Here is a 16,177-nt window from a genome sequence, read left to right as displayed (position 1 = left end):
CTGAAGCCCAGAGAGATATGATCTACCACTTTTCCTTTGTCTAGATTGCTCAGTTCCCTTCTCTAGGAAAAGTATCATGATAGTCTGGAACTAGCTACCTTTGGTGAATCCACATCATATTTCTCCTTTTCCTTTTGCCTTCCATAATTTTGAGGTTAGATTAACAGGCATCTAGTTTTCTGGGTCTCTTCTCCCTCTCCTTTGTAATGTAAGTACTGTTTTTGGTATTTTCCTGGCATGTAGTACTACTCGGGGGGGAGGGGTGGAATCAACCCTTACTGGTTTTAATGTGGAACTGCTCACCAAAAGGATCCTGTGATGCAGTTGCTGGGGTTAGCAGGGGACTCACACGATGACTCAGACAGTTCCCTTCTACCCCTATTTTCTAAAAATGTAGAATGAGGAGAAGTCCTGAACACCCTGGAGAGCTGATTAGCTAATTAGACAAGTTAAAGAAAAGATTAAGGTGAAAGCAGAGTCCTACCAAGTGACTCTCCTAAGGTCAAAAAAGTAACTCAGTAACAGAGAAGGAAATAGCACCCTGGACTTCTGACTCCCAGCATTAACCAACAACCCCTCCCCTAATCCAGGGAGAACATAGGAGTCCTGTCCCCAGCCCTTGTCTGGTAGATGTCAACGTCCTCTAAGATTCAGGAACAGAATCCAGGCATCCTCGCAACTTGTCTTCTTCTGGTGACTGCCACATTATAACCTTCAGTTGACACACTCCAGGGGAGAAAATTTTCTGCCTGTCACTTACAAGGCAACACAAGGCACATGCTTAGATAGAGAGTATTTTCTAGAATGCTTTATTGCCTTATTACCATAGGGAAAGGAGCTGGCTAAACATTTCCAACAGGTCTTGGAAACCTAAAACAACAAAAAGCAATGCCCATTCAGTCAAGCCCGATTGATAGAGATGCACCCGGCTCTAAAAACAATGTCATCTGACAAATTGAACCTCCCAGGGTTCAGCCATTCCAGTGGGTTGCAGTGATTTGATTCCAGTCACTAAATGGAACATCAAAGAGGTCCCATGGAACTGAAGTGACTCAGTAAGGGGCACTCTTCCCTTGCACTCAGGGCTCCCCCTTGCCTCAGTACAATACTGGGGGATGCTACGTGGCTGGGGCGGGGAACGAGGAGGGTCTAAGAGTGACCTTTGCTGGCCCAAGTACCCTGGCATGGTCCTAGGGAGCACTCTTTTGCTGGGCACCAGGTAGAGGTCTCAGTAGTTAGTGCTTTCAGGGTCAGTGCTGATTCCAAATGCACCAGAGTGGTGCCAGGAGGCCCTGTGCTGTACAGGGTTGGATTTAATAAAAGGTGGTATCCCCTGGAAGTCAGTGCTGACCCCAGTACCCCATCACAGAGCTGAGCTTCTGCCACTTCAGCAGTTAACAGGATTCTCTGCCTAGCTCTCAGGTATAGCATTCTTGTCTTGTTATAAATAGCTTCCACCACCCATCCCAGAGATGAGTACCATTCAACAAGTCACTAAAAGTACTCAAGCTGCTGAACTGCAACAAGCCTTGCCCTCAAAAACATTCAAAACCAGCTGCTCTAAGATGTGAATCTTCCAGGCCACAGATTCCGGTTTCTGTGGGGAACACCCACACGTTTGGACTTCCAAGATAGGGAACTTCTTGTCCTCAAGTTCACTGGTGGCTTTATTTCTATAGGCAGCAGTGAAAGATGAGGAAGATGAAACTGTTGATAATGAAGAAAGATGCTCCCACCACCAGCGACTGAAGCCAGAAAAGTGCATGCACTGCAAAGAGAGGAAACACTTTTATGAAATTGTACTGTGCTAAGTGACATGTGTTTGTGTATGTGTGTGTTGGTGCATACACATGTATGTCTCCCTCTGAAGGACAGGAGTGGTCATTAGCAAGTGTGACCTCCCTTTAATTTCTTCAGTGAAATGAGGTGTTCCCATGGAAACATGACGTTGTTAGAGGGAGGTGGGTTTTTGTTAGTTTGTTTGTTTTAGCGCGGGGAAATTGGAATTACTCACCTCTGCTGGAGGCAATCACAGTGACATTTACAGCTGGGCTCCAGGGTGATGAGATCCATCTCCCACTCATGTTCACCTCATACACACAGGTGAATTCTCCACTAAAGTTGAGACCTGCTTCAGGGATGCTAAACAAATTTATGGGCCAGGGCTCTGTGCTGCTCATTTCAGACCTTATATTTCCAGGGACAATCTTGGTTCCATCCTTGTAGAAGTGAAAAATTGTCTCTTCAGTCTCCCAAGGAGCTACACAAGTGAAGAACAGGGGGTGCCCTTCACTCACCACTTTAGATGGAGGATCCATGATCAGCAGTGGTGGGGTAGGGGCATCTGAGAGGGAGCAGCAAATGAGAGAGGTTAGGTGGGGAACTACAAGGGGAAGAGGGAGCTTTACCACCTAATGAGCACAGGAGGGCACCAGAGAGTGAGGGATGGGGAAGGGGCAGCTATATTGCCTAATGGGCCCTAGGATGTAGCAGAAAGACAGCATTAACAGGGGCAGGACAGTGGAGAGATTCAGAACTTGATGTATTTGAATTTGAGCTGAATTTACTCCAGCACTTTTACCTTCCCCCAAGTTCTGCAGGTTGTTGGGACCACTTCATTCAGACACTCTCCTTGTCTGTTTTTTCTCTGATTATATTCAGGTGGTTGGGTTAATGGAGGTTCTCAAGAAACTTGGCATGCAAGGCAATGGGGGGACCCCACCAGTCTTCCTTATTTGGTCCTCTCCATGGCTCTGCTTCATGATAGCTATGGAAATTTCCATGGGTGGGAAATGGAAAGGGAATCAAAGGAAGTCTAGCCTTTGAAAGACCAAAAGACAACAAAGACGGCAGTCAGACTGATCAAGACCCTACTATTAGATGGTGGTAGACAGTGGGCCTCCATCATGGATAGGTGTGTAATGGGTGGCCATCCATATTGTTGGTGTCTCTTGGAGTAGCCATATAATAGTTCTTGTTGGGACCCAGGCTAGGTATCCAGTTTGGATGACCATGATGAGTTGTGACATCCTTAGTTATCTTGGGACACCAGAGTGCAAAACTACATTCGCACCCCATCAGGCAGACCATGTTGTATTTTTGGGTACACTACATAGTCATTTATGGATAATACTATTATAGGTCATGTAGAACAGCCATAATGTGTGGTATTAGGTCAGTATTGTCCTCATTATGTTGGATAACTATAGTGAGCAATGAGTGGTATTTCAGATAGCCATGTTCTTATTCAGTTTGGAAGCATGACTGGGTAGTCATGTAGGGTAGACATGAGGTTTTTTTGGTCAATGATGGTGGCTATAATTTTGAGAAGGCAGGTAAATATGCACCTTATAGACTTACTATAAAGTAAGTATCTACCCTGCCTTCTCCCTGGATTTAGACTAACATGGCCAGCTACCTCTCTCAGTTATAATTTTGTCCATTTGGTCCCAAAAGATTCTGGGATCACAAGTGATCAAGGGATCTTGAGAAATGCAGGGAATTCGGAAGATCCATGATGGAGGCAGAAGTGGTCAATACTAAGGGAAAGACCCAGAGCTTAAAGAAAAATCACATATTTGGTAAAAATGAAACATTGAGCAAATTCTCTTTAGTTTTGCCCAAATGTCTGAGTTGAAAAAAACCCCCAAAATATGCTGAAAAACAAAACTCTCAAAACATGGGGGGGGGGGGCTTTCCCTATGAAATACTTTTTTCATTTCAAAATGTCCTTCAATTTCATTTCTTTCAAAGTTAAAAATATATTTATAAAAAATCAACAGCCAAGCACTTTGCTTGGACTTAACACTTCTTTCAACATACATTTTTCCTGCATTTTTAGAACGTTAGGATTGATTAAAACAGATGCTTATTTTTGTCTCTTTTAACCACCAGTGAACCAACCCCACCCCCCAGTTTTTCATCTAGTTTTCCTAGATAACTGAGGAAGTCCTCATGATAGTCAAGAGATGTGTGTGTGTGTGTGTGTGTGAGTGTGTGTATGCACATGCACAAATGTGTGTGTGTGTGTTTGTAGAGGCATCTGTAAAGACTTAAGTTAACCATTGGTCTGTGATCTCTTTACACACTCCACCAAGGAGATGCCAAAGCTTACCTAGCAGTGTGATTCGTACAGGAGCACTCTGCTCCAGCGGGATCTCCTGGACTGCTTCTGGTCCCCAGAAGCCACAGGTGTATGATCCAGCATCCTCTGTCTCCATTCTCAACAGAGGTAGTTGAGCAGAGCCACTGCCCAGAGGTGAATCAGTGGTTTGTCCATCCCTGAAAAATCTAAACCCTAACACAGTAGCATTTGTAGGAGCTGAGCACATTAGGGTTATGGATTCTCCTGTCATGTAGATAGGATGGTCTGGAGTCACAGTGAGCCGGGGTCTTCCTGGGGAGTCTGGAAAAGAGTGAAATGGCTTTTAGTAGTCCATACCCAACTGGTGAGGGACTGAACCTCAGTAATGTGGGGTTAGGTCCAAATTCAGAGTCTCCCATCTTTGTTTTCAGATTCTCTTCTTCAGGGCAACCACTCCTTGGTAATCAACAGGCAAACACTAATATAGGGTGTCATAAAGTATTTATGGAGAAGAGTCATTCAGCATGAACTTCCCCAAAACAGTGCCCTGTAAGCATCCAACCAAGATCTCCAGTAACGTAAACTGCTCAAAAGCAGTACCCTTCCAATGCCCAGTAAGGGACTTCAGTGGCCAAAGGAATGCCCTGTCTTTAACCAGTTGGGAATGCCAGTGCTGTGAGCTTTCCTACAGTAGTGCCCTTGTCACTGTCTAATAGGCAACTGTGGCAATGTTTCTCCAAGTCCTGGAAAATGATCAGGTCGTTGCCAGTATCTCTAGATGATATCAAGAGGTTCCTTATTGTCTTACTAATGAGACATACCTCTCCCACCGCCATCATGTAGGCACATGACAAATGATGCCTCACCTGACACTGATATAGAAACAGAGTCACTCGTCCCGGATGGAATTATTCTCCCAGATTCCCGTCTCCAGTACTCACAGATGTAGATACCAGCATCCCCCATCTCAGCTGTCACAAAGAACTGGTCATTACTTTTGTGGTTTGGAAAAACCTCAACAATCTGCTCCCCACTTTGCTTGAAGAATCTGTATCCTTCTGCCCTCTGCCCCAGAGGAGCTGAACATCTGAAGGTCACTTGTTCCCCTCGGAAATAGAAGGCATAGAGAGGGTCCAGCAAGAGCTTGGGGGGGAGCAGAGACTCTGAAACAGTGGCAGAGAGGCAGAATTAAGGGCAGGACAGTGAATCCATAACATGCTGAAAGGCTTAGCCTCGCTACCCTGCCTAGCTCCCACCTCCCCAGCCTGTGACAAACCCCATAGCAGATACATACCAAAAGAAATCTCCACACCAGAATTTAAATTGTAGCCTTCATTGCTCCACATAGCACCCTAACCCAACTCTCTATCTTTCCTCTCTCCATTTCCTTTACTTTTCTTTGTTTTTAATTATGCTATGAATGGACAAAAATGAGAGAAAAAATAATGCTTTCATTTTATTTTGAAATTTTTCATCTAGGAGTGGAAATAAAACCACTCAGATTGGGAACTGCTTTTGACATAATCATCCTGGGCACCTATACATGTGCAGCAAGCGTGCTCCAATGTGTTGTAACTACAGCAAGTCAAAGCAGACTTGATTAAGAGGCTTGTGACAACAGTTGATCAAAATAAAAACGTTGGAAAAATCTAAATGTTTCATCTGCCAAATAGAGCATTTCAGCAGCTTCTTTTGTACTGATGTTTCATTTTGACATCTAATTAAGTTAATGCTGAAGCACAGTGTTAAAAAACATATTAAAATGGAATGACTGTCCTGATTTTTCTTTTTTTGTTTTTTTTTGGTAAGAAATGTAGTGATCACCAGGTTCAATAAACATGGACAGAAGTGAATGAGAAGAATTAAACAATGATCTTTATCATGGAGCACTAGGCAACCCCCACTAACCTTTGGTCCTTCTCTAACTAACTAGGTAGCTGCTCCCTGACTGACAGACCATCTCCCAAGTCCCAATTTTCTTCATTTCCTGTTAGGGAGCATCTCTAAATTATAACTTCTTTCACTAAAAGGAAAACCTGAAAAGCTTTTGTTGTGGCTTATCCTGAAACTATTCCAGTCTTTAAATCCTTCCTTTTGGGTTGTCCAGACAACCAGAAAACCAACTATTTACTCCGCTCTGCTAAATGCCTATTTCCTTCTTTAATTTCAGACTTTCTGTACATAGCTGAAGAAGGTCTGGTTTGTCCTGAATCTTTGAGTTGGGACCACCTAGCTCCTTTCTCTGTGGTAATGCCACTTTTTTCTCTGAAAACTTTTCTCCTGACTTTTTAAGGCCTTTTTCTAGGGTTTGGAAGATTCTGAATACCTTTAGACCCATGTGAACAGAGAAGCAGAAACTTTCTGTAAGTGTGGAACTTCCATATAAACTTTCTAGTTTCTTCCCCATTTGGTGAGTCAGTCATTTCTCTCCCCCCAACCTTTATCTCTGCTTTTGTTTCAATTCATGTGGTTTATTTATTTATTTTTACAGCCTCTTTGGTTTTGACTCTTGGTACTTATAGAGATAGAGACCAAAGACACCCTGTGGGTGCACCTATACATGCACTTTAATGCACAGTAGACTATTTTACTGTGCATTAAAGTGTCACGTAAAAAAATACATTATGCTAATGCACAATAAAATAGTCTACTGCACATTGAGCATCACTAAAAAAAAGTACAAATCCTCTGCTGTGTATTGGCACAGCCTAATGCGTATTAATTTAGTACCTTAGCTCATGGAGCACATTAATTTAGTAATTTAGCTCTTGGAGCCTCTGTAATTAAAGCCCCCTCCCTCACTCCTGGAGCATATGCATAAATGCCTGGAAGTACTAAATTTTATGTGCAATAGAAAAGGTGCATTAATGCATATGTAGATGCATCCAGTACATATGTTTATAGTGAAAGCAATGTTTCAATCCATAGAATACTGTGTCTGCAAGGTTGCAGAGCTATTTCTTTCCTTTTAATGGCTTTCTTTTCCTTTTAATGAGCAAGGGGGAGCTGCTCCACTTCAGCTGTTACATCACAACTGTCTTGTCTGCATGTTGCAGATGAGCTAATTCACTGTGAATTTAAGAGTTCTGCTATACAAGAACTGCAATGGAAGTGCACAGAGGGAACTGTTAGAGCATAATCCACCAACTCCATATTTTCATGACTTTTCATGATATTTACACAGGGATCAGCATCCCTGACTGTTGCCTTTGTTCATGGGCATATATTCTCCTGCTTCAACACAGGAGAAAGGGGACAGAGGAGCTTGCAAGGAAACCATCTGACTGAGAGTGTGGTCTTGAAGAGGGACAATTATCTCCCAGGGACTCACCTGCTACTGGTATCTGGATGGAGTTGCTGTCTCCAGAAAGGATCTGCTCCCCAGATTCCTCTCTTGAGTACTGGCAGGTGTAGACTCCGGCATTCCCACCCTGAACTGCTGTCACCAGCTGGCCTTTCCCACTCTGACTGCAGACTTCTTCAGAGATTTCTCCCATCTCGCTGTTGAGGAATCTGTAACTTGTGGCCTTCTCTCCCTGAGGAGGGGAGCAGATGAGGGAGACCTCTTCCCACTGAAGGTAAATTGGGAACACAGGCTCCAGGGAGAGGTGAGGGGCAGGTAGGAGGCCTGGAACATACAGTGATTTGCCTTTCAGCTTGGTACATATGTGGTGGTAATCACTTAGGAATGGTTCACATGGACTCACTGCCCACATTTCACACATGGGGAGACTGAGGAGAAGGGATATAATTTTCCTAAAGACCATGTTCAACCAGCTGTGGATGGGTCTTCTACACACTTGTGGTAAAAAAAGAAAAGAAAAGAAAAGTCCTAACTACTAGCATCCTCCTCTTTTGATGCACTAGACCCCACACTCATCCCAGCTCTGCCTCCTGGCTTTTCCCCTGACCAAATCTTTAGATCCTGAAATTAGACCCTGCCCCAAAGGTGTTTCCTTCCTAACCATGATTCATAGATTCGTAGATGTTAGGGGCTGGAAGGAACCTCTTGAGATCATCAGATCCAGCCCCCCTGAACTTGGGCAGGAAAGACTGCTGGGGTCAAATCAGTGGCGACATTTCGCGGGTGCACATGCACCTCTTGAGAGCAACAGTACACCCCCTGATTAGCTGCACTTGCTGCTTAAGCAACAGGCAGGGGGAGCAGGTGGGAGCACCAGTGGTCCCCCTGCAAGCACCAGCCTCAGTGGTGAGCCATAGCAATCTGCCAGTCGGTGGGATCGGCCAAGGGGGACCACTAATCAGCGAGATTGGCCGTGGGGAGACCTCACTCCATCACTGACTGGTCAGAAGCTGCCAACCTGTGGCATGCATGCCACAAGTGGCACAGGAAACCTCTATATGTGGCATGTGGTAGATCAGGAAGGGGCACAGTAGAAGACTGGACAGGGAGCAGAAAGCAAAGGAACAGATTGGGCAAGTCTACACATGCAATTGTGGTGCCTGAATAAACTGTGAAGCTTATTGTTCTGGAGTTAATTGCTCCCAGTCATGCCATTTGAACATGTTTGTAACAGGGCATGGGCAGCCCTGTTCCTTTGGTATTACAAAGTTGCGAGTGTAGGGGAGAGTCAGGGACCCGGTAAAGATAATTACTTAGTAGCCACAGTTGGGAAGAGGGATTGCATCCGGCGTGAATGTTGCCTAATTAGGTGCCAGCAGCTATTAAAGTCCATGCCAGGGGGGATTTCTTTGCCCCTTAGAGCACAGCATTAGGAGATTCAGTGGGGAAAGCCAGGAGTGGCAAATCCAGTGCTGGAACAGACTGCTGATAAGACCAGCTGACCAGGTGGAGGTAACCACAGTGACCGGCAAAGCAAAGAGGTGAGGGAGAAAGAGGAGAGACTTACTGTACTGATCCTCTGGAAAGAGAGAGAGCCTGGAGTCAAGCTGACTGCCACAGGTGAGTAGGTTGCACAATGGTGGAGGGTGAAAGGGAGACCATGAGCTGTGAGAACAGCCAGGGTTCCCCACAACCCATGGCAAATTAATTAATAAACCAATTTTCTTTTATCCCACTTCTGGGGTGATTTACTACACCCTCTCTCATTGGGGAATTAACTTCTTATTAGGGCTGTGCAAAGCTTTGGCTCATGATTCAGAGATGATTGGGATGATTCAGAGGCCAAATCTATAAATCCAAATTGAATCATGGGAAGCTTTAGGCTTTCCAAATTGATACAGAGCTTCCGAATCAATATGGAAAAGATCTGGAGATTTGGCCATAGGGTATAATGGGGAATCAATTAAGTAGCTATAACTTTGTTGTCTGTTGGCTGATTCAGACAAAACTTGCAGAAATAATAGCCTCTACTGAGTGCATGATACATGCCAAGTGTGAAGGTGATAGATGCAGAGGTTTCTGGGAAATTGCACCCCAAATTTCTGAAAGCAAAACTCGTGTCATATGTGTGTGTTAATCCACAGTGGGGTGAAAACTGCAGGGATGGTAGCCACTGGTGAGGCCACAAAGTCTGCCAAGTTTCAAGGAGTTAGGTGCAGAGGTTTGGGGGAAACTGCACCTAAAGCTGCAGACAAGTAAAACTCGTGACATGGGTGACACTGTGTGTGTTAAAACGCAGCAAAGTGAAAGCTGCGGGCCTGCTGGTTCCTGCTGTGGCCACTAAGCCTGCCAGCTGTCAAGGAGCTCGGTGAAGGGCTTCTGGGTTCTGGGGCCCTGCACGTCTGGCTGCTGACAGGCAAAATTCATGCCATGGGTGCTTGTGCAACTGACTGTCTCTGTCTTGGGGCAGTTGATTGTCTGTATTGATTCTTTCCTCTCCTTAGTCTGTGGTTTTGTAGGTGTTAATCCTTGCTCATTAACTCATTATCTAGTAGCTAGCTACTGTGTATTGAGCTGGTCTCCAAGTAAACTGTGATTGATTGGTAACACAGTAGCTTAGTAGCCAGACCTGTAGTAGCTCCCCGCCACCCCCTGCCCCAAGATAGACACATTTGCACAAGCACCCATCTTGGGGCAGGGGGTGGCGGGGAGCTACTACAGGTCTGGCTACTAAGCTACTGTGTTACCAATCAATCACAGTTTACTTGGAGACCAGCTCAATACACAGTAGCTAGCTACTAGATAATGAGTTAATGAGCAAGGATTAACACCTACAAAACCACAGACTAAGGAGAGGAAAGAATCAATACAGACAATCAACTGCCCCAAGACAGAGACAGTCAGTTGCACAAGCACCCATGGCATGAATTTTGCCTGTCAGCAGCTAGGGGTCCAGGGCCCCAGAACCCCCCTGCACCTATCTTCTTAACAGCTGGCAGGCTTTGTGGCCACAGCAGGGCCTAGCAGCCAGACCTGCAGTAGTTCCACCCCTGTGCCCTGCTGCCCATGCCCCAAGACAGACACAGTTGCACAAGCATTCATGTCATGAGTTTTGCCTGTCAGCAGCTAGAGGTGCTGGGCCCCAGAACCTAGAAGCCCCTACACCTATTTCCTTGAAACTTGGCAGGCTTTGTAGCCTCTGCAGGGGCTACCACCCCTCTAGTTTTCACCCTGCTGTGGTATTACACACACATCACATGAGTTTTGCTTTCAAGAATTTGTGGTGCAGTTTTCCCCAAGCCCCTGCATCTATCTCCTTGAAACTTGGCAGGATTTGTGGCCTCACCAGGAGCTACCACCCAGGCAGTTTTCACCCTGCTGTGGCTTAACACATACATATGACATGAGTTTTGCTTTCAAGAATTTGGGGTACAATTTCCCCCAAACCCCTGTATCCATCTCCTTGAAGCTTGGCAGGCTTCATGCTCTCATCAGAGGCTACCATCCTTGGAAGTTTCATCCAAATTGGACAAAAAACAACAAATTTATAGATACTTCATTGATTCCCCATTATACCCTATGGCCGAATCTCTCTGAATTGGTTCTGAAGCTTCGGAGCCGATTCAGCAAAATAAAAGTGGGAAACCAATTCAGAACTCTGAATAGAATAATTGGCATCCAAATCAGCTGAATCTGAACCTGAATCGAATAGTTCCCTATTCTCACAGACCTACTTCTTATTCTTCCATTATTCCAAGGTATGGCAGAGAGACTTCATTATTCACCCCCACATGGCCACAATGCACTTGGGAGCAATTAACTCTGGAGCTGTAAGCTCCACAGTTTATTTAGGCATAGCACATGGAGCCTGGGCAGAGCAGCCACAGCTGGCAGAGGGGCCCCGGGGTCAGCCTAACAGTCTGGGACTGCTCCCCCAAGCAAAATCTCCTGCAGAAGGGCTGGATGGAGCATGAGGGAGCTTCAGCATGGGGCTAACCATCAGGCATCCCCTGAACTGTAGCATCCTTGTGTCCCAGCCATCTGGGACAGCATCTACACATATGCTGCTGTTGTACTTGTTTATACTGCAGCAGGATAGTACTTGTATTTACTGTGCTAAACAGTCTACAATGCAGTAAATGTCTCTTGTAGATGTGCCTATTGAGCAATGGAAGGGGATCAGAATGGCTAATTTGTGGTATGCTTGCCAAAAAAGATTGGCCTTCCACTGATCTAGCTGGTTGGGCCCTGAATGCCTTATACAAGAAAAAGGATAAGAAGGGAGCTGAGGGACTGCATTAGGACACTTCCCTCCATAGCTTAGAAGGAATTTTCAGGGGACATAATATAGCTAACAGCTCTCTTTCTCCAGAAAGGTGCAGGGAAAGGCCCCAATGCTTAGTCCAGCATGGTTATTGGTTGCCAAAGAATTAAAAGAGAAATGGAGAATGTCAGTTAGAGAAGGAGACAAGGACAATTGTGGAGGGGTCTGTGCAGCATTTACAAGCCACAATGACTATTCGTTATAGATTTCAGAAGAGCTCCTGAAGAGTGGCATCCCAGCAAACCAAAGCTGAGAATGTGGCAGCCCACACAGAACTCCTTGCTCTGGAAAACACACTTTTCTCTTTCAGAGCTGGGAGTAGAACCCATAAGTCCCGGCTCCCATTCTCCACCTTCTGTAACCCACTAGGCCCCACTCCCCTCCCTGTGCTAGACACAGAACCCACTGTCTATGTGTAGGCTGTGACTTGGGGCCTCTCCATCTCTCAGCTTCTTTGCTGAGACAGGCACTGGACAGTATGGTTGGAGTCCATTGTGATGAGGACTGAACCGAGAGTGTAGCTAGGTTGCCACCTGAACTGGGAATGTTTATAATATGATGTGCCTCCTGTCCTTGAGTCCACTGCTGGCAATATGAATCCCTCTCATTCACTCGTGCTAGGGTCACCACAGCTGGAATTCATAGATTTTATAGACATTAGGGATGGAAGGGATCTTGGAAGATCATTGAGTCCAGCCCCCTGCCCCATGGACAGGAAGTCAGCTGGGGTCATAGGATCCCAGCATGATAAGCATCCAAATTTCTCTTGAAGGCATTTAGTGTAGGTGCTTGAACCACCTTTGGTGGCAGGCTGGTCCAGACCTTGGGGGCTTGGACAGTGAAGAACTTCTTCCTTATGTCCAGCCTGAAACAGTCTCGCAGTAGTTTACGACCGTTCAACCTCATCATCCCTTGGGGCACTCTGGCGAACAAACCAGGTACTGGTGGTCACCCCTGATAAACTTATAGGTGGCCATCAGATCACCCTTGAGCCTGCACTTTTCCAGGCTGAAGAGCCCCATGGCTCTCAGCCTGTCATCGTAAGGTCTGTTTTCCTGACCTCTGATCATGCACGTGGCTCTTCTCTGGACTCTCTCAAGCTTCTCCACATCCTTTTTGAATTGTGGAGCCCAAGACTGGATGCAGTACTCCATCTGCAGCCTCACCAAGGCCGAGTACAATGGGAGAATGACGTCCCAGGATTTGCTTGAGAAACATCTATGGATGCAAGCTGGCGTTTTGGTCACTTTACTAGCTGCAGCATCACGTTGAAGGTTCATGTTCATCTTGTGGTCAATCATGACCCCCAAGTCTCTTTCATCTGTAGTGCTAACCAGTGTAGCACTGCTGAGCCTATAAGCACTTTGGGGGACCCCACTGGTCACAGGGCACCATGACGATTGACTTCCGTCAACCACCACCCTCTGGGTCCAAGCACAGAGCCAATTCCCCAGTCAGCGGATTGTGGTGGACCCAAGGCTGCAGTTGGCCAGTTTTGCCAAGAGGTGATCATAGGATACCAAATTTGAAAATTTTTTTTTAAGGTTAAGATATGACATCAATCTCTTCCCCCTTGTCCAGGTGACAGGTTAACTGGTCATAAAAGGAAATGAGATTGGTCAAGCAAGACCTACCCGCAACAAACCCGTGCTGGCTATCCCTCAGGATGTTGCCGTCAGACACTCTGTTAAGAATGGTCTCTTTAATAATCTTTTCTAAGACTTTCCTCAGAATAGAGGTCAGGCTGATGGGCCTGTAGTTTGCCGGATCCACTTTCCTCCCTTTCTTGAAGATAGGCACCACATTGGCCTTCTTCCAGTCTTCAGGCACTATACTAGAGCACCAGGAGTTCTCGAACATCCGTGCCAGGGGCTGGGCTATGATGCTCACCAGCTCCTTGAGCACCCTGGGGTGCAAATTGTCAGGGCCGGCTGACTTGAAGATGTCCAGCCTCTCAAGGTGTTCCTTCACAAGGTCAGCATTGATGGAAAGCAGGAAATCTCTATCACCCAGGCCTCCCTGTCCCATAATGGGCAGGGGCATCCCATGGGACTGATGGAAGACCTACACAAAGTACCCATTTAATAGGTTGGCTTTTTCCTGGGCGTCAGTTGTCAGTTGCCCCATCTGGTTTAGCAGGGGTCCAACATTGCCCTTGCTTTTCCTCTGGCTCCCCACATATCTAAAAAAAAGGACTTTTTATTGTCCTTGATACTTGTAGCTAGTTGGAGTTCTGTCACAGCCTTGGCTTTCCTGGTTTGCTCCCTGCAGGTCTGGATCAGCGTGGAATATTCTACCTTGGAGGTGGATCTCATCCTCCATCCTTCTAGGCCTTTCTTTTTAGCTGCAGGAGGTCTGCTAGTTTCCGGAGGCTGCTGTGTCCTTTTGCTGCCTTTCCTCCGAGATGGGATAGAGTTAGCTTGTGCATTGAGGATCACTCCCTTAAGAAGCAACCATTCTTCCTGAGCCCCCCTCCCCTTGGGGCTGTGGTCACTTAGGGCCTCACTGACAAGCCTCCTGAGCTTGTCAAAGTCAGCTTTCCTTAAGTCAAGGACTTCTGTATTGCTGATTGACTTTCCAGATTTACAGTGGATAATGAAGGTGATCAGTTCATGGTCACAGTCACCCAGTTTCCCATTGATCATTAGGTTGCTGATTAGGTCATCCTGGTTGCCAGTACCAGGTCAAGCAGCACTTTACCTCCCATTGGCCTGTAGACCTTGTGGAAATAAATTTATCCAGAGCTCTAACTTGACTAAGAAAAGAGAGTGAGGAAAATTTTTTTGAAAAAGATGCTGATGCTGTATGTTTAAGAACACTCTAAGATGAGAAAAACCCTGCTGCTTTATTATGTCTTTTACAAATCTTTGTGAACAAATGTTTCCCCCTTTCCTAAAATCAACAAGAAGGTGATAACAGTTCTCAAAACAAAATGCGTTGCTGAGCAAGCAACTGTTATGTGTAACAACCGAATGATCTACCTCTTTCTGTCTTTTTTTTTCAAGGTTGCTTTGTTTAAATCATGTGTCTGTTTTCACAGTCTTAGGTATAAAAAGGTATGATAACTTGTAGAAGGGAGGAGTTCTGTTTAGGAATCTAATCGCTCTAATCTGCAATCGCTCCAATAATGAACAGACCCAGTCTGAGTTTCTAATACTGAAACACAATGAGAAGTTTGATTTCTTCCCCAACCTTTTGTTTCAGATAGAGGTCATCCATGCATGAGAGGAAGCATTGGGACCACTTCTCATGAGATATCTGAGTAGTTGGAGTCACCCTTGACAACCATGGCCCTGGAGCATGTGGCCTCAGCCAGGTCCCGGGCGAACTCCTGGTCAAGCTCTTAACTTTGGGTGGGAGGTCTGTAGTATACGTCCACCATTATGTCCCTTGTGTTGTGTTCCCCACAAATTTTAACCCAGAGGGTTAAAACTTCTGAGTCATCTACTCTAACTGCTGGTCTTTGCTGACTTGTCATGGGAGCACAAAGTTCAGGCTTAAATTTTGTCAGCCATAAACTGGCTGGGAGAGAAGCCATGTAGATATACCCTGGAAGCAAAGAGCAGAGAAACTCCACCCCAGGGGCACCCACATAATGATATCCAGGACCACCAGGATACCACCAGATTCTCCTTCCCACAGTCCCCTTCCTGTCTCCAAGCACCAAGATTTCCCTAGAAAAGAATTCACGTTCATGTACACCCACAGTTCCACCCCCAAAGAGATTTATGCACAGCCCAGAAAGTTACGCAAACTTCCAGAAGATGTCTCCTCCCATGACACCCACAGGTCCCCCTCCCTCAGCATTACCTCCAAAGGAATTAGCAGCATCTTAGCTCTGATTTGAACCAGCCTTACCTGCGGGGCATGCCAGCCTGGGGAAAGTCTGGAAAAAGGCTGAAAGACAGAAAATACAATGTGAGAACCTCTGGGGCTGGGCCCACCCAAAATATGAATGAATGGAGGAGTTGATGTCAGCTGTGGTGCTAGGACAAGATGCTGGATGTAGGGTTACGCACTCCAAAGTTAGTGAGGAAAGACACTTACCCAGTAAAGACAGGAAGAAAATGAATTTCATTCTGACCTGATCACACTGACATTTACTTCTGTGTTCTCTGCCCAGCCTGTAGCCTCTCTCTGCTCTGGGAGCTTCCTCATAGCATGTGCCGACCCAGCGATTTCATCACGTGGCCAAGAAGGTGGAGGGGGTGTTTGTACAACAAGCAGCTGAGAACAGCTGCAGCTCCTGACAGTGTCACAGTCTTAGTGGCTGGCCTCATGCCTCATAGCCATACAATTTTGAGATGTGAAGGGTCAGCAGTTTCCATCTTCCCTATACCCACTAGGGGAACTGGACTTGTACTATAATAAAGATTGTTTACATGAGATACATACCCATTAATATTACTGAAAATAGAGCTGATTTACATCCTGGGATCAGGTCCAGTTTATTGCCGTGGAGGAC

At 45.8% G+C, this 16,177-nt stretch overlaps 1 protein-coding gene across 1 annotated transcript; it reads right to left on the bottom strand.

Moving 5' to 3' along the window:
- Nucleotides 1-703: 703 nt before the first annotated feature.
- LOC149862167 (Fc receptor-like protein 5) lies at nt 704-15,828 on the bottom strand. Its single transcript, XM_090052164.1, has 7 exons — nt 15,760-15,828; nt 15,571-15,609; nt 7,416-7,712; nt 4,951-5,247; nt 4,115-4,405; nt 2,015-2,344; nt 704-1,768 (listed from the first exon to the last, which is right to left on the bottom strand). The coding sequence occupies exons 1-7, from the start codon at nt 15,788-15,790 to the stop codon at nt 1,674-1,676; spliced, it is 1,380 nt and encodes a 459-aa protein (XP_089908290.1). The 5' UTR covers nt 15,791-15,828; the 3' UTR covers nt 704-1,673.
- Between the last annotated feature and the right edge of the window lie 349 nt (nt 15,829-16,177).

Source organism: Crocodylus siamensis, chromosome 6 (assembly GCF_052110815.1).
Source record: "Crocodylus siamensis isolate JL-2025a chromosome 6, ASM5211081v1, whole genome shotgun sequence".
In the NCBI taxonomy this organism is placed as follows: Eukaryota; Metazoa; Chordata; order Crocodylia; family Crocodylidae; genus Crocodylus; species Crocodylus siamensis.
Note: the sequence above shows the minus strand (reverse complement) of the source record. Positions and strands in the feature narration are given on the sequence as shown.

What these genes read in the sequence shown, in the direction of transcription:
- LOC149862167 (XM_090052164.1), bottom strand. Translation starts at nt 15,790, where the DNA reads ATGAAATTCATTTTCTTCCTGTCTTTACTGG. An exon ending in CAGGCTGGCATGCCCCGCAG is followed by an intron (nt 7,713 to 15,570) that starts GTAAGGCTGGTT and finishes TGTATGTTCCAG; the next exon opens with GCCTCCTACCTGCCCCTCAC. An exon ending in TGTACGAATCACACTGCTAG is followed by an intron (nt 2,345 to 4,114) that starts GTAAGCTTTGGC and finishes GCTCCCTCTCAG; the next exon opens with ATGCCCCTACCCCACCACTG.